This window comes from Pongo pygmaeus, chromosome 13, assembly GCF_028885625.2.
Source record: "Pongo pygmaeus isolate AG05252 chromosome 13, NHGRI_mPonPyg2-v2.0_pri, whole genome shotgun sequence".
Classification (NCBI taxonomy): Eukaryota; Metazoa; Chordata; class Mammalia; order Primates; family Hominidae; genus Pongo; species Pongo pygmaeus.
Window position 1 is genome coordinate 72970205 of NC_072386.2, and position 24949 is coordinate 72995153.

Genomic DNA, 24949 nt, shown 5'->3' on the forward strand with positions numbered 1-24949 from the left:
GAGCATCTTTATTTATTCATCATGATCCTTTTAATCCAACAATGCATATCTCTCTTTGACTATTTCTTGATTCTTTTCTTCCGTTCCCCACTTCCTCCACCACTCTCTCTCTCTACCACTGTCTCTCTTATCTCCTTTCAGAGGCCCTAATAAATGGGTCTTGAAACTCCTAGGTCCTAGGTCTTCTAATCTTTGTTTCATTCTTTATATCTCTGTCTTTTGGTACTATGCTCTGAATTATTTCTTAATTCAAATGTCCAGCCTGCTAATTTATTCTTCAGCTGTGCACATTCTGCTGCTTCTCTCATTGATACGTTTTTTTAAAAATATCAGTGAAATATTTCATTTCCAATGTAATATCTATGTGGATCTTCAAATAGCAGCCTGTTCTCAGCTCATGATCATGAATTCCTCTTATCCCTCTGAGGGTACCACTTCATTTCTATTAAGGTCCAATCTTGTTGGCTGCATTAATGCTGCTTTCTTGGTGAAGGTCATTTTGTATGCTGACTCAGAGTCTGTAATTCGTGGAGCTGATGTTTCCTTAAGTGTTTGGTGATTCCTGTTGGACTTTCATCTTTATATTTGATGTATCAGCCTCCAGAGGTTGAGGGAAGAGTGGGATGTGCCGTGTGGAAGAGCATGTGATATGATTTGGATTTGTGTCCCCACCCAAATCTCACGTGGAATTGTAATCCCCAATGTTGGAGGAGGGGCCTGGCGGGAGGTGATTGGATCATGGGCGCAGATTTCTCCCTTGCTGTTCTCGGAATAGTGAGTCCTCACAAGATCTGGTTGTTTACAAGTGTGTAGCCCCTCCCCCTGCTCTCTCTTCCTCAGGCTCCAGCCACATAAGATGTGCCTCTTTCCTCTTTGCCTTCCACCAAGTTTGTAAGTTTCCTGAGGACTCTCCAGCCATGCTTCCTGTTCACCTGTGGTACTGTGAGCCAATTAAACCTCTTAATTACCCAGTCTCGTGTAGTTCTTTACAGCAATGCAAGAACGACTAATACAACATGTATCAGTAACTTGACTGGGGGCCGAAGGTTCTAGTTCTAGGCACACACACAGGGTACCTTCCGCTCAAGCCTGCTGCTGCCCATGACTCAGCACAAAGCAACCAGAGGGAGGGGTCAAAGTTGTCCACTTGCTTCAAATGTAGCTGCCCACTCACTGTGATGGCTGTTGTGTGTATTCCTGGAAGCACCCAGAAACCCAGAACCACTGCTATTCTAAGTCTGTGTTTGGCCTGGATCCCTTCTGTTTCCTATCTTCCAGAGATATTTCAGGATTTCTGATCCAAAGATGATATTTTCTCCTATTCCTTTTCTAATGCTTTTCCTGTTATCCATAAGGACTCGATGAAGGAAGGGAAGATTGACATATATGCCACCTTATTCTTTTTTCTCTTTTTTTTTTTTTGAGACAGAGTCTCACTCTATTGCCCAGGTTGGAGTGCAGTGGTGCAATCTCAGCTCACTGCAACCTCTGCCTCCCAGGTTCAAATGATTCTCCTGCCTCAACCTCCAAAGTAGCTGGGATTACTCTCACCCGCCACTACACCCAGCTAATTTTTGTTTTTAGTAGAGACGGGGTTTCGCCATGTTAGCCAGGCTGGTCTTGAAGTCCTGATCTCAAGCAATCCACCTGCCTCAGCCTCCCAGAGTTCTGGGATTGCAGGCATGAGCCACTTCACCCGGCCACCTTTTTCTTGTAATAGAAAAGATCATTTTTAAAGCCATCTACAGAATACTCCTGAGGGATTAAGTCAAATTTGTGCTTTAGAAAAATAAAGTCTAAAGCTTTTCAAGATTTCCTTATTCATTTTAGTGTTCTGAAATTTCACTGTGATATACGTATATAGAGAATATCTTTATGTATTCATCCCAATCAGTACTGGTGGGCCCTTTCGATCCAGCAATTACTATCTTGGGCCATTTCTTTGATTCTTTTCTTTTCAAGACATAGTCATTATAATTTTTTTCCTTTTGATAAAGTAACAATGGACTCAGGAAAATTAACAACTATATTGACAGGGATGGGAAAAGAGATTTCTGGAAGGTTTTCTTAATCCAAATGATACTTCTCTCTCCATCTCTCTCTTAAGTTCTTGAAGTCATATCTTACTCTCCACCAACAAATAAACCATACAGAAAATTATTGAAGTCAGGCTTGGTGCAGTGGCTCGTGCCTGTTATCCCAACACTTTGGGAGGCTAAGGTGGGAGGCTCATTTGAGCCCAGAAGTTCAAAACAAGCCTGGCAACGTAGCAAGGTCTCTTCTAAAAAAAATTTTTTTTAATTAGCCAGATATGGTGGTGCACTATCATCGTGCCACTGTCCTTCAGCCTGGGTGGCAGAGCAAGAAAGATCCTGCCTTAAAAAAAAAAAAAATACAGAAAACAAACTTATTGAATTCACATATTATTGAGCCGTCTCATGCATACACACACACACACACACACACACACACACACACACACTCATTTGTATACTCATCTCACCTTCCCAACTAGGGACAAAGCAGTCAAAATACCCAGCATGTCACTAAGCAGCAACCCACTCTTCTGGCCCTCAATGCAAAACTTCACCCTAACAACCCAGACCAAGACCAAAGTGAACCAAGACCAGAGCCAAAGCAGCCCTGTGCCTCCCATAGCCTTGGGCAATCAGCTTTGCTCAGGGTGATCCTCCCAGTTTACTTGAAAGGCCCTCATTCTACCACCCACTAATAAGTACTCCTCTGATCTACAGAGCTAGCCATTCTCATTATTCATTGAACTGTCACCACCTTTTTAAAAGCTACATGTCATTTATTCATAAAACTCAAGTTTGTTTTCAAAGCACACCCTCTTCAATATAGGAATAAGATAATTGTGAAAGGTTATCATTTGGATGTTCACTTTGAAAAGTGAATAATTTTTCCTTGCCTAGGCAGTCTCTTTCTGACCACTTCCTTGTCCTTCCTAAATCTGATGAGCATCTAATTTCCAATCACAGCCAATCCCAGATGGCAGCAGGGTACCAGTGCTACACAGCCCCTGAGGACACACCCTTAAAACTCAAGGACATCTGTTCATCAGGAGATACCAGCCAGGGTGGAAAAAGGCAAGCTACAGTATGGGAAAAGCTGTCAGCAACACGTACTACCAAAAAAGGACACCTATCTGGAATATTTTTTAAACTCCTGTAAATCAATAAAGAGCAACAAAATAAGTTACAAAACCAGTAATCACGCCCCCAACCTCTGCACAATAAGCAAAAGACTTAATAGGCACTTACTAACTAGGACATCTAACTAGCCAATAACTACATGAAAATGTGCTTAGCTTCTTATGATCAAGAAAATGTAAATTATTTTGTTTAATTTTTAATGCCTATTTTCTATATACTTAGGAGGTACAAGTGCAGATTTCCTATGTGCATATATTCCATAGTGTTAAAGTCTGGGCTTTTAGTGCAACCATCACCCAAATAGTGAACATTGTAACCCTCACCTCCTCCCACCATCCCATATCTTGTAGTTTCCAATGTCTATTACTCTCCTTTATATGCCCATGTGTATTCATTGTTTAGTTCCAACTTATAAGCGAGAACATGCAGTATTTGCCTTTTCTGTTTCTGAGTTATTTCACTAAGGATAATAGCCTCTGGTTCTATCCATGTTACTGCAAAAGCCACGATCTCGTTCTTTTTACAGCTCAATAGTATTCCATGCTATATATATTATATATAATGTGTGTGTGTGTGTATATATATATATCACATTTTCCTTGTCCACTTCTCCATTGATGGACGCTTAGCTGATCCCATATATTTGCCATTGTGAATAGTGCTGTAATAAACATATGAATGCCGGTATCTCTTTGATATGATGATTTCTTTTCCTTTGGGTAGATATATATACACAAAGGGAAAATAGTGAGATTGCTGGATCAAATAGTAGGTCTATTTTTAATTCTTTAAGAAATTGCCACACTGTTCCCCCAAAAAGCTGTTTTAATTTACATTCCTACCAACAGGTTATAAGTGTTTTCTTTTCTCTGCATCCTTGACAACATCTGTTGTTTTTTGACTTTTTAATAATAGTCTTTCTGACTGGTGTAAGATGGTCTCTCATTGTGGTTTTAACTTGCATTTCTCTGATGTTTAGTGATGTTCAGCATTTTTTTCATGTTTCTTGGCCACTTGGATGTCTTCTTTTGAAAAATGGCCTTTAATGTTCTTTGCTCATTTTTTAAGGGGGATTTTTTTTTCTTGTTGAGTTGTTTGAGTTCCATGTAAATTCCAGATATTAGCCCTTTGTCAGACCCATAGTTTGCAAGTATTTTTTCCCATTCTGTAGGTTGTCTGTTTACTCTGTTAATTATTTCTTTTGCTGTGCAGAAGCTTTTTAGTTTAATTATGTCCCATTTGCCTATTTTTGTTTTGTTGCATTTTAGTTTAATTAAGTCCCATTTGCCTATTTTTGTTTTGTTGCATTTTAATTTGAGGAATTGGTCACAAATTCTTTGGTGAATGTCCAGAAGAGTTTTTCCTAGGTTTTCTTCTAGGATTTTTATAGTTCAAGGTCTTATGTTTAGGTCTTTAATCCATCTTGAGTTAATTTTTGTTTATGGTGAGATGTATGGGTCCAGTTTCACTCTTCTGCATGCAGCTATCAATTTTCCCAGGATTATTTATTTATTTATTTAGATGGAGTCTTGCTCTGTCACCCAGGCTGAAGTGCAGTGGCATGATCTTGGCTCACTGCAACCTCCGCCTCCCAGGTTCAAGGGATTCTCCTGCCTCAGCCTCCTGAGTAGCTGGGATTATAGGCACGTGCCACCAGGTCCAGCTAATTTTTGTACTTTTAGTAGAGATGGGGTTTCACCATGTTGGCCATGCTGGTCTTGAACTCCTGACCTCAAGTGACCATGTGTTGTGGGAGCAACCCAGTGGGAGATGATTGAATCATGGGGTGGGTCTTTCCCTTGCTGTTCTTGTGATAGTGAATGGGTCACATGAGATCCAATGGTTTTAAAAATGAGTTTCTCTGCACAAGCTCTCTCTTTGCCTGCTGCCATCCATGTAAGATGTGACTTGCTCCTCCTTGCCTTCCACCGTAATTGTGAGGCCTCCCAAGCCATGTAGAACTGTAAGGCCAATAAACTTCTTTCTTTTGTAAATTGCCCAGTCTTGGATATGTCTTTATCAGCAGTGTGAAAATTGACTAATACAATGTATAATAATACTATCGATTTCTGCATATATATTTGGTATTCCAAAACTTTACTGAATTCATTTATCAAATCTAAGAATCTTTTGGTAGTGATTTTATGGTTTTCTAGATAGAAACCATACCATCAGCAAACAGGGATAATTTGACTTCCTTTTTTCCAACTTGGATATCTTTTTTTTTCTCTAGTCTGATTGCTCTAGCAAGGACTTCCAGTACTATGTTGAAAAAGAGTGATGAAAGTGGGCATCTTTGTCTTGTTCCAGTTCTTAGAGGGAATGCTTTGAACTTTATCCTGTTAAATATGATGTTGGCTGTTGGTTTGTCATATATTGCCTTGATTATATTAAGATATGTTCCTTCTATGTCTAGGTTGTTGAGGATTTTCTCATGAAGAGATGCTGAAGTTTATCAAACACTTTTTCTTCATCTGTTGAGGTGATCATGTGGTTTTTGTCCTTAATTCTGTATGTGATGTATCACATTTATGGATTTATGTGTATTGAACCATCATTGCATCCCTGGGATAAATCCCACCTGATCATGGTGTATTTTCTTTTTATGTGTTGTTGGATCTGATTTGCTAGTATTTTGTTGAAGATTTTTGCATTTATGTTCATCAGGGATATTGATCTGTAATTTTCTTTTTTGTTGTGTCTTTCTCTGTTTTGGGTGTCAGGGTGATACTGGCCTTGCAGAATGAGTTAAGGAGAACTCTCTCATCTTCTATTTTTTAGAACAGTTTCAGGAAGATTGGTATTAGTTCTTCCTTGCATGTTCTCTAGAATTCAGCTGTGAATCCATCTGATCCTGGATGGATGTTGTTTTGTTGTTTTGTTGTTGTTGTTGCTGAGAGATTTTTTTTTTTATTACTGACTCAGTGTCACTACTCATTATTGGTCAGTTCAGAAGTTTTATTTCTTCCTGGTTCAATCTTGTGAGGCTAGAATTTATTCATTTCCTCTAGGTTTTCTGGTTTGTGAGTATATAGCTGTTCATAATAGTTTCTGATGATCTTTTGTATTTCTGTGGTATCAGTTGTAATGTCTCCTTTTTCACTTCTGATTGTGTTATTTGGATCTTCTCCTTTTCTCGGTTAGTCTAGATAATGGTTTATCAATTCTGTTTATCTTTTTTCAAAACAAAAGCACCAACTTTTTGTTTGGTTGATCTTTTGTAATTTTTTGTCTCCATTTCGTTCTGCTCTGATCTTTGTTATTTCTTTTCTTCTGCTAAGTGTGTGTTTAGTTTGTTCTTGTTTTTCTAGTTACTTCAGGTACAATGTTAGGTTATTTTGTGATCTTTCTACTTTTTTGATGTAGGCGTTTAATGCTATAAATTTCCCTCTTAGCAATGCTTTTGCTGTATTCCACAGGTTTTGTTATATTGTGTTTTCATTTTCATTAATTTCAAAAAATTTTTAAATTTGTCTTAATTTCCTTATTCATCCAGTGATCATTCAGGAGCATGCTGTTTAATTTACATGTATTGTACAGTTTCAAGCATTCCTCTTGGTAGTGATTTCTACCTTTATTCTGCTGTGGTCTGGGAAGATATTTAATACAATTTCAATTTTTAAAAAATTTGTTAAGACATTTTCTGTGGCCTACTATATGGTCTGTCTTGGAGATTTTTCCATGTACTGATGAAAAGAATGTATTTTCTGTAGCTATTGGGTAGAATGTTCTGTAAATGTCTAAGTCTACATGGTCTAAAGTCCAACTTCAGTTCAAAGTTTCTTTGTTAATATTCTGTCTTGATGATCTGTCTAGTACTGTGAGTGGGGTGTTGAACTTCCCACTATTGTTGTATTTCTGTCTGTCTCTTTCTTTAGGTCTAGTAATACCTGTTTTTTGAATGGGGGTGCACTGATTTTGGGTGCATATATATCTAGAATTGTTATATCCTCTTGAGTGTCAGTCCACTTGAGTCTTTATCTCACAGCAGCCCCTAGCAGAGCAGTGGGTATTGTCCTGGGTATGCAAAAGACAGCCTAGTTTCCTTGTCCCTCCTCAACTGGACGTGGTTGCAGCCATGACAACTTGAACTTGGCCCACAGTGGAGTGCAGCCTAGTGTTAAACTCTCTAAAATGACACCTAAGACTTATGGCCAGGGAGACCAGGGCCCTTCCCAGGCAGGAAGTATGGACAAAAAGATGTGGATGTCCACTCACATCTCAGTCTCACAGCAGCCCATTGCAGGGCAGTGGGCATCGTCCTATATGTGATAGGAGAGCCTGGCTTCCCTGTCCCTTCTTGGTCAGGTGGCAACTGCAACCACATCAACCCAAACAGTCCAAGGTCAAATGGCAGTCCATCATTAAACTCTCAAAATGATGCCTTGGGCCTGGGAACAGAGAGGGTGGGATCTCTCCCAGGCAAGCAGTGTGGACAAGAAGCTGTGGAGAGTGCAGCCCACTCACATCTCAGTCTCAACAGCAGCTCACAACAAGGCAGTAGGGATCCTCCTAGGGGTGTGTAGGAGCACCCATTCTCCTCTCCCCTCCTTGCAGCAGCTCTGCAGCAGCAACCATGTCTGTAGCTCTCCAGTATCTAGGCTCTCAAAATGTTGCCCAGCAGAGGCCACTGTAGGCTCGGATGTCTGTGGGATTCCATGTGGGTTCTCTTTCTGGAGGAATGTGCAATCTTTAGGCAGTTCCACATGTCAGCCCCAAGGCCCTAATGGGTCAAGAGTTTCTCCCATACCCAAGATCATAAAAGCTGATCCCTGGAGGTTTCTCTCTTACTGTTTCTCCATGCCCAGGAACCTCTCCTGACTATTAGTCAGTTCCCAGCTGGGCAAGCTGCCTCTAACCCTCTCCTTACTTCAAGTGCTTCCCATCTCCTCTCTGGTGAATCCCAGAAGTCTCTCCTAGACTAGCTGTTTGAAATATATCTACTTATTATTCTGGTTCCTCTTTGTGAAGGAGGCACATACTCCTATATCTAGTCAGCTATGTTCTATGCTATCAGTAAATGCAAATTAAAACTATAAGAAACCACTAACATCTCCATCTGGTAGCTACAATTAAAAAGACTAACAAAAGCAAGCACTGGTGAGAATGTACAGCACAAGAAATCCTCATGTACTTCTGGTGGAAATTTGGTAGAACTAATCTGGAAAACTCTTTGGCATTATCTACTAAAGTTGAATATGTTTACCCTATAATACAGCAATTCCACTCATAGTTATATATGCAACAGAAATTAGTGCATGTTGCACCAAGAAATAGATAGAATTTTCATAGCAGTGTTATTTGTAATAGCAAAAACTAGAAAACAACTCAAATGTCTATCAAGAGTAGAATAAACAGGCAATGGAATACTATACAGGCATGAAAATTGCTAACTTAAAGCTACACACTACAAGATGAATGAATATCACAAAAATAACATTGAACAAAAGAAGCCAAATGCTACAGTTCAAATATTTGTCCCCTCCAAAACTCATGTTGAAACTTAATCCCCAAAGTCACAGTATTAAGAGGTGAGGCTTTTAAGAGGTGATTGATTTCGTGAGGGTTTTGCCTTCATGAATAGATTCCGTTTGCCATGCTCATGCCCTCTTCATGTGCTGCCTTGCACCACTTCAGGACTCTGCAGAGAGTCCCCACCAGCATGAAGGCCCTCACCAGATGCAGTCCCCAGACCTTAAACTTCCAAGCCTCCAGAACTGTAAAAAATAAATTTCTTTTATTTATAAATTATCTAGCCTCTGGTATTCAGTTATAGCAAGAAAAAACAGGCTAAAATACCAGATATAAATGGATATACACTGTATGATTCTCTTTCTATGGCTTTCAAAAATGAGCAAAGCAAAACTAATGTGTTAAAAGTCACTGGAAACCCTGGGAACTCTCACCTATTGTTGGTGTGAACATAAGGTAGAGCAACCAAACTGCCATTTCCTAGAAAAGTTAAAGTGCAAACTCTGGCAAGTTCCACACTTAGGCTTGTACTTACACTAGGGAGTCCTGTACACGTACCTTAGGAGAATTATTTAAGAAGCCATAGTAACTCTGTCTGCAATAGCAAAAACCTGGAAGCAACCCAAATGTTCATCAACAGGAGACTGGATACATAAAACATGGGAAGTTCATATGATAGAAAATTAATTACACAGAAGTGAAAATAAAGACCTATGGCTGTATGTATCACTGTGGAAGAATCTCATAAATACAATGTTGACAGGGAAGAAATGAGACATGAGAATACAGTATGAGTCCATTTATATGAAAGTGAAAATAGGCAAAACTGAAGCAATACATCATTGACTAATACATATGTATAAAGTAAATTTATAAAAGCAAAACAAGAGAATAAGCAACCCAAAATTCAGGAGAGTGTACCTATGGGAGGAGAGAGGGAGGTGGTCTTGGAGGGGAACATAGGAGACTTCAGAACAGCTGGTGATGTTCTCATTCACAAGCAATGTTAGGGGATCATGGATGTTTTTTCAATTATTCTTTAAATCCCACACATATTGTACATGCTCTGAAAATGCTCTTTTACATATTATACATTTTGTAATGATGAAAAGACACACAATTTCTTCCTTTTTAATAAAGAAATCATTGGATGAAATATTATGCAGTCCACAAGGACCCCCAAACTAAAGGGTATTTATTGATCAAGAGGATAATAGATACATATGCAGAGCTATCTTGTACTAAACTCCACAATTCCAAGCAGCATAACATTTTTTATATTGCCAGGCATATACATATTTTTTCCCTTATTCAGAAACTTGGAATATTTATCTTCCCTTTTGTGGATGAGAGTTCTGACATTCAAAGAGAAAAATAACTTGCTCAAGATTATTGCTCAAGGTCAATTTGCATTTGCCCTCACTAGTCATGTATGGGCAAACGCAGGATGCAAATGCAAGCTGAACTGGTTCTAAAGTGCTTGTCAGGGCTGGTACCAACATCATCACCAATATCTTATGGTCAAGAGCCATCTGCCTGCTCTCCTGCGTGCCATGGCACAGCATTTCAAAATGACATGATTTCTATCCACCTTTTATGCTTTAAAAAAGCAAGGCAGATGGAACTGGAGGCCATTAATAACACAGAAACAAAGTCAAATACTACATCTTCTGATTGATAAGTGGAAGCTAAATAATGTGTCACATGGATATAGAGTGTGGAATAATAGACATTGGAGACTCAGAGGGTGACAGAGTGGGGGGGGTGAGGGATGAGAAATTACTTCATGGGTACAATGTACACTATTCCAGTGATGGTTACGCTAAAAGCCCACACTTCACCACTATGCAATGTATCTATGTAACAAAATGGCACTTATACTTGATAAATCTGTTTTAAAATTTATTTATTTATTTAATTTGTTTATTTGAGGCAGGGTCTCACTCCATCGCCCAGGCTGGAGTGCAGTGATGTGATCTCAGCTCATTGCAGCCTCGACCTCCCAGACTCAAGTGATCCTCCCACCTCAGCCTCCTATAGCTAGGACTACAGGAGCATGCCACTACATCTGGCTAATTTTTGTATTTTTTGTAGAGACAGGATTTTACCATGTTGCCCAGGCTGGTCTCAAACTCTTGGACTCAAGTTATCCTCCCACCTCAGCCTCCCAAAGTGCAAAGATTACAGGGGTGAGCCACTGCAACCCACCTAAAAAATTCATTTAAATTGCAACTTTTTCAAATTCTAAACATTGCTATTTATCAATGATAAGGCAATTCATTCCAGGTAACTGATACTCAGATCCGATTAGAGAACAGTGATATCTCCATTTTAATCTGAAACTAAAACCTGCAGGCCAAATCTGGACTGCCTGCCACCTGATTTTGTACAGCCCTCAAACTAAGAATGGGTTTTACATTCTTACATAGTTTAAATAAATCAAAAGAATAATATTTCATGACTCATGACAATTACATGACATTCAAATTTCAGTGTCCATAAATAAAATTTTATTGGAACATCGTCACACCCACCTATCTGCATATTGTCTACACATGCTGTCATGCTGCAACAGTAGTAGTTGCAATGAAGACTGTATGTTCTACAAAGCCTAAAATATTTGCTAGCTGACCCGGTATAAAAAATGGTTTTCTGAACCCTGATCTGGGTCCAGAACACAAGAACGTGAAACCACAGGAAGCCATGTCTATTTGATTCTAAAAAATGAAGGTGTTTCTGTAAAAAGAGTACCTACCTCCAAGATTTGATGCAAAGATTAAGCAGGCAACAGATGTGAATCTGTTAGACTAGTGCTTAACACACAGTATGTTCTGTCCTTGCGCTCAGACTACCATGTGTTCCCTTGCTAGCCCTACATATGGCTGAAGTCAGAAATACTGTGCTGAGGGGAATGTCAAGCAGGATGTCAAGATATTTACCACAAAGCAAAGGTCCATCTTCAAAATAATTCTCAAGTAAGCATCATTTGATTTGGGCTTAACCTCAGATCTCCACTGGCTAAGCATTTAAAAGACTTAATTGAAAATGTCATACACAGGGAAAAGCTAACGGCAAATGCTCAGAGAAGGCAAAAAGATCAAAACCAAAGGAGAAAAGGTAGGGACCCTGATAGGACTGGAGACTCCTGAGGCCTAGACTCACCAAGGAAGAAACCATTTAATGATCCATTTTTTCAGGAAGACACTAAGATCAATTAAATAGAAAGGTTGGGGTTTTTTCCTTGAATCTCCCACTGGGCATCTGTTTCTGGCAAAAATTCTGGTAATGGAAAATAATGATTTTCTGTCTATCAAATATTGCACCAGGAAATGTTCCACTCAGATTAATAGTGTCTCTAATGAGACATTTAAAGGTAAAGACCAGTGATTAGTTGAATTCTTTTCAAAGAGCTAACAATTCTCCAAAGATAGGCTTTTCTAATATATTAGATGAGGTCAAGTAATTGTGTATTTAGCTGTATGTCTCCCTTCTGCCACTTTTAAGTACTTTTAGACAAAAAGGAACAATCTCCCTTTTATTGATCCTCCTTTAGCATACCATTACATACAGTACAAAACCAGATAGCATCCCAGGAATAAATGTCAATTATTAGTGGAAATTAATTGTGGAATAAGATGTGGATCTTGCCAGCAATGAGCTGGACTGCTTGGAACACAGTTGGCAGGGAAGGGGGTGGTTCTGGTTCCCTCTGACCCATCTGAGCCTAGGAGCTCTAGAATTAAACTCATGGGCAGAAGACCAATGTAATGGTGTAGAAGACCAATATAATGGTCTTCTACTTCTGAAAAACAGAATTCTCAATTTGGCTTAGATTACATTTTGCTGCAACTTGGTTGCAACTTTACTTAGATTTAGCTTTGTTGGAATAAAAGATTTTCCACACCACTGGCTTCAAATGTTTGGGAGTGTTCTCAAGACTTGCCCTTCAGCAGGGCTTGGGACTTTAGCCCTCAGCGACTGCAGGGAGCTCTTTATGCTTTATAGCATTCCTGTGGAATGTGGGCTGGAGAGAGATTCCTTTGCTCTTCAGTGTCATCCCCGGCTCTCTGGACTTTAGAAGACCTTTCTCCTCCCTGTCATCCTGCCTCCTGCCATCAGCAAGGGCTTCCCCACCCAGGCTGAAGGTCTGGAGTGCCTCGGGGGGATTTTTCACTCAGCTCTCGTGCTGGTTAAAAGTTTGCCTAGTTGCCCTTAGCCCTGACCTAGGGTGTAATCCTTCTCTTCCTGTCACTCCACCAGAAGTGAAAGCAGCTATGCGTCTCCACTTTCCTAAGAAAGACATTCTGGATTTTAATACATTTAGGTCTATTTGCATCTTCAGCTCTCAGATGGGTTCAAAAAATATGATTTTGTAATTTAGCCAGCTTGTTGGTGTTATTTTGGTGTTAGGAGAGATCAATATCTTATGCCTTTCTACATCCTAAATGGAAAGGAAATGAGAGTTCCCAGTCTGTCATTTCCAATCTTTTACTTAGAGAGGGACATTATCTCTTGCAAATCCTTTTAGGAGCCATCTTAATGCAGAGCATTAGATAAAATGCTGCAAATTTGGATAGCTGCCATGCTATGAAGGAGACAGTGGTAACACCCTGGGGCCATGGAGGGACAAGGCTTATAGGAGAGCAGCAACTTAGAAAGATATTAGCGCACAATGCACGGAAACTCAAATTTCAGGTCAAGTTCTATTGCTTCATAATTGTGTAGCCTTGGATTAGTTAATTTCTCAGAACTCTGTTTCCTTATCTGTAAAAAAAAATGGTGGCTGCAAACTCAATGGAAGAAGGTAAGCTGGCAGAGCAGGGATAGTGGCAATTCAGAGACAAAGGATTCTTTTAAAGAGGCACTGCTGCTGAGTGTTGCCACACAGAATTCTGGGAGCCATGTGACCAAAACCCCAGTCGCAACTGAAGCCAGAACTTTATGGCAACTGGTTCCATTTTTTAGAGCTATTATTTGGCTCAAACTACATACATCTGGGTCACAGTGTAGTCCAAGGACTGTCATTTTATTACTCCTGCTTTGGACTCCAAGGATCCCTTAAGCACAGAAATTGGCTGTCAAATTTCTTTGCTGTCGGCTAGTGACCTCTTGATAGTCGAAGGCGCTAAATGGTAGTCAAAACTGTCTTTGACTAACAAAAATTAGGAGGCAAATTAATTGTTGCTTCATGAATTATTTTGTAGATAAAATCTTTCAAACCATGAGGTCATAGGGGAGTGTGGATGATGAAGGAGATCCCAGCTTGGGGATGAAATGGCTGAAAATCTGAGCTAGGCCATCCCACACTACTACAGTGCCCCACAAAAGGCTGCTCTTCAATAAATATTAGTGGTATGAATGGATGGATGGAAAGATGCATGGATGTATGGATGAAATATAAATGGATAGAAGGATGGATAAATATCCTCTGGATAAATTCACTGTTACAGTCTCATTGAAAGTTCAAAGAATCTTTAGCTCTACGCATGAGTTAGAATCACATGTGAGATATAATCAGAGAATGTATTAAGTAATGGCTGACTCCTACTTTCAATAATACAACCCTCTCTCCTTCTTCATGGCTGCATTGAACTTTGGTAACATTGCTTTTTCCCCCTTAAGGTCACAGTAGCTAGATTTCACCTGTATAAAAAACATGAATGGCTTGGACGTGCACACCACTTGCCCCAGCCCATCCCTCCCTAGAAATGGCCTTTACTCTAGGCCACAAAATGCAAGGACTTCATTTTAACAGTGAACGCATTTGATCCCAAATCATCCCATCTTCCCCCTTCCTAAGAAAGGTGCTATACCAAATAGCAACAAAAAATGCAAATTGATTTGATAATCTACCAGGGAGAGAGATTCTATGAGTTTGGAAGGGACTTGGGAAGGGAAATGATACAGGGAGAGAGATCGATGACAAACAGAAAATGCATCTTAAGAAAGATTGGGGCTGTAAAATAACCAGACATTTATTTCTTGTCTTCTTTTTACACAATAAACACACTTCTCAAAACTGACAAAAACATTTCTTAAGAGGGCCCTTGTGATCTATTCATCAGAAGCAAAGGTAGAGGATATTTTTCATGTCAGGGTATTTGTTTCTAGAAAGCTAGACATTTTTAAAATGATAACTCCATTTTTTTAAACTATAGCCATGGCGCATGATTTACAGAGAATATAACCTTTAAGAAATAGAGATAATTATTCTGTTTAAAAAACACACTGTGTCATTCTTGCTTCCAGCACAAACCTCACTGCCCTGGATCATTATAGTGTGGCTAGTTGGATGATTTTCCTGCTCTTTAAGGGCAAGGAATATACTTCATCAAAACTGCTTTACTGCCAGTTGAGCCTTTTGAATATTTAAAAGCTGATGACCTATGACTGAAGTTAATGCAAATGTCTCTGTCTCTAATGACAAACCTGATGAACTGGTGATGAGAGGAGGAAAAGACTAGCTGAGTAGAAACTCTAGGAAATACCTCCAGCAAAGTCTATCAGGGTTCTTTACGGTAAAAGCAATCTTATTCTTGATCTGAAACCCCCTCCGAGCACCCTCAGGACGAACGGAATGGGTATATCCTCTTAACCCAGGTGGCTTTGATTAAAGCTGTGGAAAACAGAAACCAAGAGGGACAAAAAGAACAGAGGACTGGCCAGGCATGGTGACTCACACCTGTAATCCCAGCACTTTGGGAGGCAGAGGCGGGCGGATCACCTGAGGTTGGGAGTTTGAGACCAGCCTGACCAACATGGAGAAACCCCCTCTCTACTAAAAATACAAAATTAGCCCAGCACGGTGGCGCATGCCTGTAGTCCCAGCTACTCCGGAGGCTGAGGCAGGAGAATTTCTTGAACCCAGGAGGCAGAGGTTGTGGTGAGCAAAACTCCATCTCAAAAAAACAAAAAAAGAAAAACCAGAGGACCATCAAGTCCTCAGGGGTTGCAGCAATGGCTTCCTCCAGTCACCAGAGGGCTCTAGAGGGAGGAATAACCTATTTCTAAATCAGTCCCAGGTAGGACCTCATCTCTGCACACCAAGCTTAAAGTCTGAAAATTACAAGAGATTATTTTTCACACATAGTTTTACAAACAAATATGGCTCCTGATAACTTAAAATTATCTACAGAGGCAGGAGAGTGAAGTAGAAATTGATTCCATACCTGGTCTGCCATGTGTTTAGAACAGGAGTCAGCAAGCTAGGACCCATAGGCCAAATGTGGTCTGCCACCTGTGTTGTCAATAAAGTTTTATTGAATCATGGCCCACTCATTTATGAATTGTCTGTATCTGCTTTTGCTTTACAAAAACAGAGCTGAGTCGCTGCACTAGAGACCATATGACCCAGAAAGCCAAAAATATTTAACTAGCCCTTACCTAGAAGAATCATTAAGCTCAGTGGGTTATGTAAGTGACACATCTCCATGTCATCTAGTTCACACGATATTAAAAGGCCCAAAGATGCCTGTATAAAAATCTTTCTAAATTAAACTCTATTAGCTACACATCTATTAGAATGACCAAAATCCAGAACACTAACACCACCAAATGTTGGCAAAGATGTGGAGCAACAGGAACTCTCATTCACTGCTGGTGGGAATGCAAAATGCTACAGCCACTTTGGAAAATAGTGTGGTGGTGGTTTCTTATAAAACTAACCATACTCTTACCATATGATAGAGCAATCCTGGTGTTTGGTATTTACCCAAATGAGTTGAAAACTTATGTCTACACAAAAACCTACACACAGTTATTTATATCAGCCTTATTCATAATTGCTGAAACTTGGAAGCAACCAAGATGTCTTTCAGCAGGTAAATGGATAAACTATGATACACACAGACAATGGAATATTATTTTATGCCAAAATTCCCATGAGCTCTCAAACCAAGAAAAGACATGGAGGAAACTTAAATGCATATTACTGAGTGAAAGAAGCCAATCTGAAAAGGCTACACATTGTATGATTCCAACTATGACATTCCGGGTAAGGCAAAAGCTATAGAGACAGTAAAAAGATCAGTGGTTGCCAGAGGTTAGGGGAGAAGGAGGGATGATTTTTAGGACAGAGAAACTACTCTGTATGATACTATAATGGTATTGGTATTGCAATGGAATGATACTATACATTCATCAAACCCATAGAGTGTACACCAAGAGTGAACTCTAATGTAAACTATCAACTATGAGTGATTATAATGTATCAATATAGGCTCATCGGTTGTAATACATGTACCACTCTAGGAGGGATATTGATAATGAGGGAGGCTATGCATGTGCAGGACAGGGGTACAGAGGAAATCTGTGTGCCTTCCTTTCAATTTTGCTGTAAACCTAAACATCTCTTTTAAAAAATAAAGTCTATTAAAAAAAGAAAAACAACTCCATTAGTCAATGAGGTTGTGAGGGCCATTAAGGGCTGGGTGCCCACTGTTTCCAGCTCCTTTTACCTTCTGAACACCACAGAATTGCATTTCCTTGATCCTGGGTAAGATCTTGGGATGAGTCCTGATCAGAGAGTTGTAAGTAGAAGTGATATGAATCACTTCCGAAATGAAGCATGACCTTCCAGAGCTCTTTTCCTTGTGGCTCAACATCTGGCAAATCCAAGATTCTGACTTCCCTGAGTGACAATGTTGGGCAGAGCCCCCCAGCTGGCCTCTGGTGGGCACAGAGCAGAGTAAAGAAGAAGGCTTTCTTGCTCTAAGCCACTGAGCATTGGGTGTTTGTTTCCTCAGCAAAATCTAACTGATCTTGACACATATAGAGATGATCGATAACTATAATATGCTACTATATTTGCAAGACTGTGGCTTCTCCCTATCCTACCTCCTCCAGTACAGTGAAGGACTCAGAAGAAGAAACATTGATCCAAGCATGAACTTTTACCTTCAGTCATCAATCTAATTTAGTTCATGAAAATTCTTCTTAAAATCTGGTCTTCTTAAAACTCCAAGGAAGAGTCTCTCTCTCTCTCTCTCTCTCTCTCTCTCTCTCTCTCTCTCTCTCTCTCTCCCCACCATCCCCCAAAGAACTCTGTTATTCATGCCTATCTATCAGGCCATCTTGGTCCCACCTTCAAGCAGTCTGTAGACTCCCAGAGAGGAAATTTCTTTTTTCTCTCTCATTAATTTTCTGCCAAGAATGGAAGCTTTTGTTCCTCTCTCAGAGATCACAGGAGCAGAATAATCCTAATCAATAAAAAGGCTGGGAGAAGGCTGTGAAACCACCCCCTCCTGAGGTAAACATGTTGATCTCCCTGTAAATCATCATTTCTGCTAATATTTGAACACCTGTTGTGTTTTATTTCTCAGCTGATTCAGAAAGCAGGAAGGAAGTAGGAGGTTATTTATTGGGTCCCTCAAACCCCAACAAAAGCCAACTGGAATCCTCTCAGGAAGTCTTCAGAACAGCAGTTTGATGGCCACACACCATCCCTAGCTAAGTGGGAGGGTCACGGGTGTCGTGGTGACTCTGGAGAGCAGGATGGCCATGGCTTGGTGCAGCCAAGCACAGGTCTCCTCCATCCATGACTCCTTCCTGGCTTGGTCAGGTTTGCAGAGTAATTCAACCAAGGCCCAATTCCTTACACAAGACAGATAACACTTTCTTGACCTGTGTATGAAGCGGTGGTGGCACCCCCAGAGCACCTTCAGTCCCTGTAGCAGGTTTCCCATCGGACGCAAGAAAGCTCCTCTCCCTCTGCACTGTCAGCCTCTTCTGCTCTTCTTGTCTTACCCTCCAAACCAAAAGTATCTCTCTGCTGCACTGATGCTGAATGAAATACAGAACTACTTAGAATGAGCAAAAATACACAGGGAAATACCCCCTGAAGCTGTCCTTGCAAGGCGATATGATTCCTGACAGGTTCATCCTTCAGGCATACAACTCCAACCTCTTCACAAAGGCTTAATGGATGTTTCAAATGTGCAGGACCACATGTGCCATAGAATGGCAGCTTTGATCAAACCACAGAACTTACTTCCAAGATTTATAAAGTGCGACTGACTGATGACCCCCCTGTGTTCCCTGAGTGCATGATGACCACTTTCAGTGATCTCCACAAGCCCAGGTGCTGGCCCAGGGTCCAAGCTACAGCTTTCTGAATGTTAATAAAACAATTTGGAATCTTCTGTGATTCACTCATTTTCTCATGAAACTGTGGATCACCAAGTCTGGCTGCAATGCCTCTCATGACTCTCTTCTTTCAATTTCCTTTACTCCTATTCTTTTTCAGGTCCTTCGTGTTTCTTGTCTGAATACCAGAAATTACTAACTGGCCCTCCTGCCCTAGTTCTCCATCCTCAGGCACCGCTGACATGGTGATCACCGTGAAACACCTACCCGACTACCTGATTCCCTCTAAATGCTCAACAAAGGGAGAAGAGCATGGGCATACCTTGAGCCAGGTAACCCAAGGTTCAAGTCCTGAGTCCACTATTTACTCAGCACAAGTCCTTTAACCACTTCAGCTTGTACTTTCCTCATCCCACACTAGAAAGAACAATAGCGCCCATCTAATAGAGTTTGGGAGAACTGAGTGGGATAATGCACTTAAAGCTCTTAGCACAATGTTTTGGCATCTAGTAAGTAAATGCTCAATAAGTGTATATTATCATCATATGTTCTGAGCATTAGAGGCCCTGCAAATTCAGGGCATAGAAAACCTTCCATTCCCATCTTCTATCAATTCAAACAGTGGCTGCAACTCCTTTATCCACGGATTCTCACCCTCTGCTCCCCAGAACACTGCTCTGCCACAAACCCCTCCACAAAAATACCGGAACTTTATTTCTACCTCTAGTACATTTGTCTCCAAAATAGCAAAAGAGTAGTGAGAATTTCATGTATCTTCAACAAGGCTTTTCATTAGGAGACAATACTCTAAAATTACCCACATAGATGGCATGTTGCTTTCTGAAAGTGGTACAATGTTTTGATGTCTAATCATCTTTATCTCTAAGACTAAGCGTCATATTTTCCCAGCTGAAATACGCTGCCACCTTGAATGCCCTCACGTATACTCTTCCCAGACTCACCAGTAGGGGGCGCGCCTGCATAAAGCAGGGAGCTAGAACAATTTCCTCACACCGGGACAGTTGTCTGTTCCAGAATGCATAATCCAGTGATGCAATTTTCTTTATACTTACCAGAGGCCTAGAACATGAAAGCATCTCAGTTCTTGCAGTTTTTCATCAACACTTGTCATAACACTGCCCATGCTTGCTATTACCAAAATGATTTTTTTTTCTGTAGTTTGCACAGTATCTAAATTCTGGTTACAGACTGACTACTTGAATTACCTGAATTCCAAGTTGGCAATGATCCCTACACACACTTCATTTTATTCCCAGCAGCCCATGTAGAGTGTAAGCATCACACAGTGCATAAAGACACAGACTCTAGACAAAGACTGCCAGAATTCAAATCCCAGCTCTGATACTTACTAGCTGTGTGACCTTGGGTAAGTTGTTTAACCTCTCTGTGCCTCGGTTCCCTCGTCTGTAATATGGGAATAACAATAACCTATCTCCTAGATTGTTGTGAAGATTAAACGAGTTAATATGTGCAAAGTGCTTAGAACAGTGTTGGGAAAATGATGAATGCTGTATGCAATTTTGCTTCTACCACTGCTACTGTGCAGCTATCATTGAAGCATCGCGGGTGAGAAAAAGAGGATCAGACACTAAATCTGTCATCTTGAGAGTAGCTCAACAAAGGGAATCTTCCCAATGGATTCTACTCTACTTGGAGTCAATGCTTCCAGCTATGGCCACCGGTGGGAAAAAGACAACACAAAAAGGTTTACTTATTTACCTTAGATTCCACTTTCAGAAGCTCAGGGTGTTTAGAAATCCATATGTGTAAGAAAATATATGGATCTAATAACTACTGATGGATCATAAACAGCCACTCATGGGACTCCACACTGTTGAGATTGTTATTGACGGAGGACACCAGGGTGTCCTTGACAGTGCCCAGAAAAATTGCGCTGCCACCCAAAACAGCCTACCCATACATTACAAATATTCCTCCTTCACGATGTGATTTCCACATTCCCTGCAGTAAGAATATTTTCTCACCTTTATCATTTTCACAAATGTCTACTCAGTAATTACCTGAGTTCATTTTTATGAATTTCCACTATTTTTCTTTCCAGCTTCTGTGACTGTTTGGGGAAAATCTCAAACTCATTGATGTAATTCTCAGGATGCTCATCAGGATCGTAATCACCAAGCTCAGCTGTGATGAGTGAAAAAATAAAGAGACAGAGAAAGATTAAAAACAATAACATAAGCAGGGTGCATATGGAATGCCTCCTGCCATCCAAAAGAAGAGGCTGGAATAAGCTCACCCAAAAATATGTATCTGTACCCAGAGAAAGCCTGAGTGTCTAGAGGCTCATATTCCAGTTCAGATCGAGCTGTGTGAGCTTGGGATCTTGAGAATCTTCTCTGGGTCTCGCCTTCTTTATCAGTATAATAAAGGATTTAAATTACTGTTTTTCAGTGGGGACACCATTGGCATTTTGAGGGCTGAACAATTTCATTATTTCAGATTTTCTAAGGAATTGTAGGATATTTAGTAGGTCTACCCTTCAGATACTAGATGCTAGCAGCATACCCAGGCACTGTGACCATCAAAACTGCTCTCTCCCAGAAGTTAGTCAAAGAATACAGGATTTCAATTAGATAGAAGGAATATATTCAAGAGAGCATTGTACAACATGGAGACAATAGTTAGAAACAACTTATTGTATACTTAAAAACCCCTGAGAGGGTAGCTTTTAATTGTTCTCACCACAAAAACAAATGATAAGGATATGAGGTAATGCATATGTAAAGCTCGGTTTAGCCATTCCACAATGCATATGTATTTCAAAACATCAGGTTGTATACCATAAATATATATAATGTTTGTTGATTTAAAATGTTTTACATTTTTAAAAAATTTAATGCCTCCGCCCCAGTATTTCCAAATACTCCCCAGGATAGGAGGTGGTACCACCTTTAGATGGAAACCAGTGGACATTCCTCGGGGTTCCATTCACAGCTAATATTCTCTGGGTCCAGGAATTCCCTGACTGGAGCTGCCCGCTCTGAGGCTTATGCAGGTGTGGCTTATTCATTGAAAAATCACTAGAAGGAACCCAGCGGGATTGCACTTAAAAACAAATTGATTGCTCTTGAAATTAAGGAGTATACATCTAAAACAGAAGAGCATACTAGATTAAAGTTGTTGCTGGATTCTAATGAGAAATAAAAATAAAATCCTAAGCCCCCCAACAGACTGAACATTGCCTCCACTTGGCCAAGAGGCCCCAGAGAACTCTTAAAAACTGAGTTCCCAGACATGATGAGGTCAGACCTCATTATACCCCCTCCCTCATTAATTGCTATTAGGTTTCTTACACCAAGGGTTAAACAGAAACCAGCCCTTTTGAAAGACTGCACCACTGATATCAACCAATCACCGATGCTGCCCCTTCCTTTTGTGGTTTTGACACAGTAACTGACCAGCATTCCTTCCTGGTAAGAGACCACTGACCACAAAGTGGTTCTGGCCAGTCTATGGAGGCTGTGCACAGAGGGCCTTTGTGTCCTCTGCTTCACCTTTTGTTGTATAGGCCCTAATGATAATACATTTAAATGTTAAGTCTCCACCCAAAAGTGAACATAGGATGCATGTTGCTTATGTGCTAGCCTACTATGCATGCCTGTGCCTTCCTTTTGTGAATATTCATAGCTCCTACTATAACCTGTTGAATATGTATACTTGGCCACCCCATTCAGCATAAATCTTTGTCTTATTCTTCCCACCCTTGAAGTGCTTGTTTCCAGCTTCTGGCCTGAGTCTACGTTTCCCCATCTGTCAGAATGGCCACCCTGCAAGCTGCAACCCTTTGTGAGAAATAAAGCTCTTCTTTCCAAATTTATGTGCTTCATGATTCTTCAGCTGACACTAACAAAGGGCACCTCCAGAGGATCTTCAAGGGTAAAAAGAGAAATGCCTCCACATCTCTGAGCACCCAGAAGGCCAAGCAGAGATGGGTGTGTGAACCACAGCATGGAGGGGCAAAGGTGATGTCTGGCATCAAGAATACTTTCTATTGGTTCCACAAGCATGCTAAGGAAAATGAGCCAGAAGAAGTAAGTGTCTCTGGAAGAAACAAAAGATATGGCCCAGGAGAGTAAACTAAAGATAGTGGGAAAATTGAATTAGAAGAACCTGATCACCAATATGACTTTGAAGTAGAAAAAAAATTAGCATGCCTTGAGTGCATCTGAAAAATTACATCCAACTCTGTAATTTGTATCCACTGTCCCTTCATTGTCACATCATCCAATGACTGGAAAAGTATATAACCAGGAGGAAAGCAAAGCTCTTTAAAGCTTCTGGACAAAATTCAAATTACAGAGTTCTTAAAACAACCTAGAACATATACCACAGCGAGGGAAGACTTCTAAAATAAGACCCAAAATACTATCAGTCACAAAGGGGAAATTGATTAATTTGATCGTACCAAAATTAAAATTTATTTCTGTTTAATAAAGGACATCAGAGTCAAAGTAATAGAGTGATGACAACTTGAAAGAACATATTTTCACAATCTAAAGCTGACAAGGACTAATATCTAGAATAAAGAAGAAATCCCTACATATCATTCTTTTAATGGACAGGAAGACCAATAGAGAAACGGTCAAAGGATAACGAACACACAATTCAAAGAAGCGGAAACCCTAAGGGCCAGTGTAGGGAGAGATGCTTAAACTCATGAATAATTAGAGATATGCAAACCAAAACAAGATGTTACTTTATACCTATAACATTGGCGATAAAACTAGGAAGTTGGCAGAGACACAAGAAAACAAAAATACTTGTGCACTGCTGAAGGGTGCTAGATGCATGTTGCTCCTCCAGAGAGCAAGGTGGGAGTATTTAGTCAAATATTGTGACCTAGCAATCCCATTTCTGGGCATTTTTCCTAGAAAAACTCTAGGTGCAAAAAAAGGATATGTTCAAGGTTTTTTTTATGACAGCCTTAATCATAATAGTCAGAAGTTGGAGGCAACTTGGGTGTTTATTGTTAGTGGGACAGATAGATAAGTAAAACATGGAAGACGCACCCTTTGGGACACTCTGTCACAGTTAAAATCAACAAAATAGATGTACGTATGCAATATGGACAGATCCCAAAAGCAGTGTACTGAGCGTAAGAAGGAGGGAATACAATGAGTTCTATAGCATCATTTAATTTATGAAATTTAGAAGTATAGACACAAAAAACAATATTAATCATTTTATAAGGATGGATACAAAGACAAAGATATGTATATGAACCCAGCGTTGCCCTTAGGAGTGGAAATGGAGAATAATGGAAAAAGGGAAATCAATCAATCAATCCATGGGCCTAAAGGGACCAATGATGAGAGGTGGGCCATAAACTGACGATTAACTCAACCTATGTTCCAAAAGAAATACATGTAACATGTCCACCTGTGCACACATACACACTTGTGCCCCTGTGAGCTAGCTACAGGCATTAATATTTAGGAGATGGATGATCCCAGTGCTTCCATTTTCCATAGGTGATGGGACAATGGACCACCAATATGAAACTGGGTCATCTTCAATGCAAATGTCAGCTTGCAGAGTGGTTGGTGAGGGAGGGCTTCGTTTGTCAGCGTGCACTTTTCTTTCCAGGAAATCTTGTGAGATATTATAGACTTGCAATGCTAAACACTGCAAATGTTAGAAAAGTCAGAGAAGAAATGCTATGAAGACTGCACCAGATTGCTGACAAGATTAACACTGTCCCCATCACAGGCCCTGCTCTCTGATTCCCTAAAGCTTGTCTTTAACTCTGACCTCTCCTTAAGCAGAAGGCAGGTTTTTTTTAATGAATAAAGATTTCTAGCTATTCATACCAAGAGGAGTTGGGTAAGCAGCCATGGTTCTCCCTCCTGCTCATGACTTGGAAGTTGAAGTTGTGAGAAATGGCATACAACTGGAGGCCCTGCGGTTTGAAACCAGCTCTAGCACTTTTCTAAAAGGATTCAATTCTAAGAGAAAAATCCAATGAGTTTGAAGTGAATGGGTGAGTAAGGTCAGAAACAGCAAGTCTAAAAAGCAACAGGCTTTCCCCTGGTTTGGAAAGGACACATTCCAAAAGAATTTGAGATGCAGGACCTTTAGCTCCAGGGCCAACTCCTTCAGGAGCTTTCTCTGACCCACCCTTGCTAAGTCAGGAGCCCTCATAGCAGGGACCGGGCCTGTGTGTTCCTCCATCTAGCCAT

At 40.3% G+C, this 24949-nt stretch overlaps 1 protein-coding gene across 4 annotated transcripts in view; it reads right to left on the reverse strand.

Moving 5' to 3' along the window:
* FRMD3 (FERM domain containing 3) overlaps window positions 1-24949 on the reverse strand; it is a 308453-nt gene that overhangs the window by 73026 nt on the left and 210478 nt on the right. For all 4 annotated transcript variants that reach the window (XM_054501637.2, XM_063649630.1, XM_054501636.2 and 1 more), the window contains exon 6: window positions 20771-20894. In XM_054501637.2, the coding sequence (XP_054357612.1) occupies window positions 20771-20894 (124 nt within the window). The remainder of the gene's footprint in view (window positions 1-20770; window positions 20895-24949) is intronic.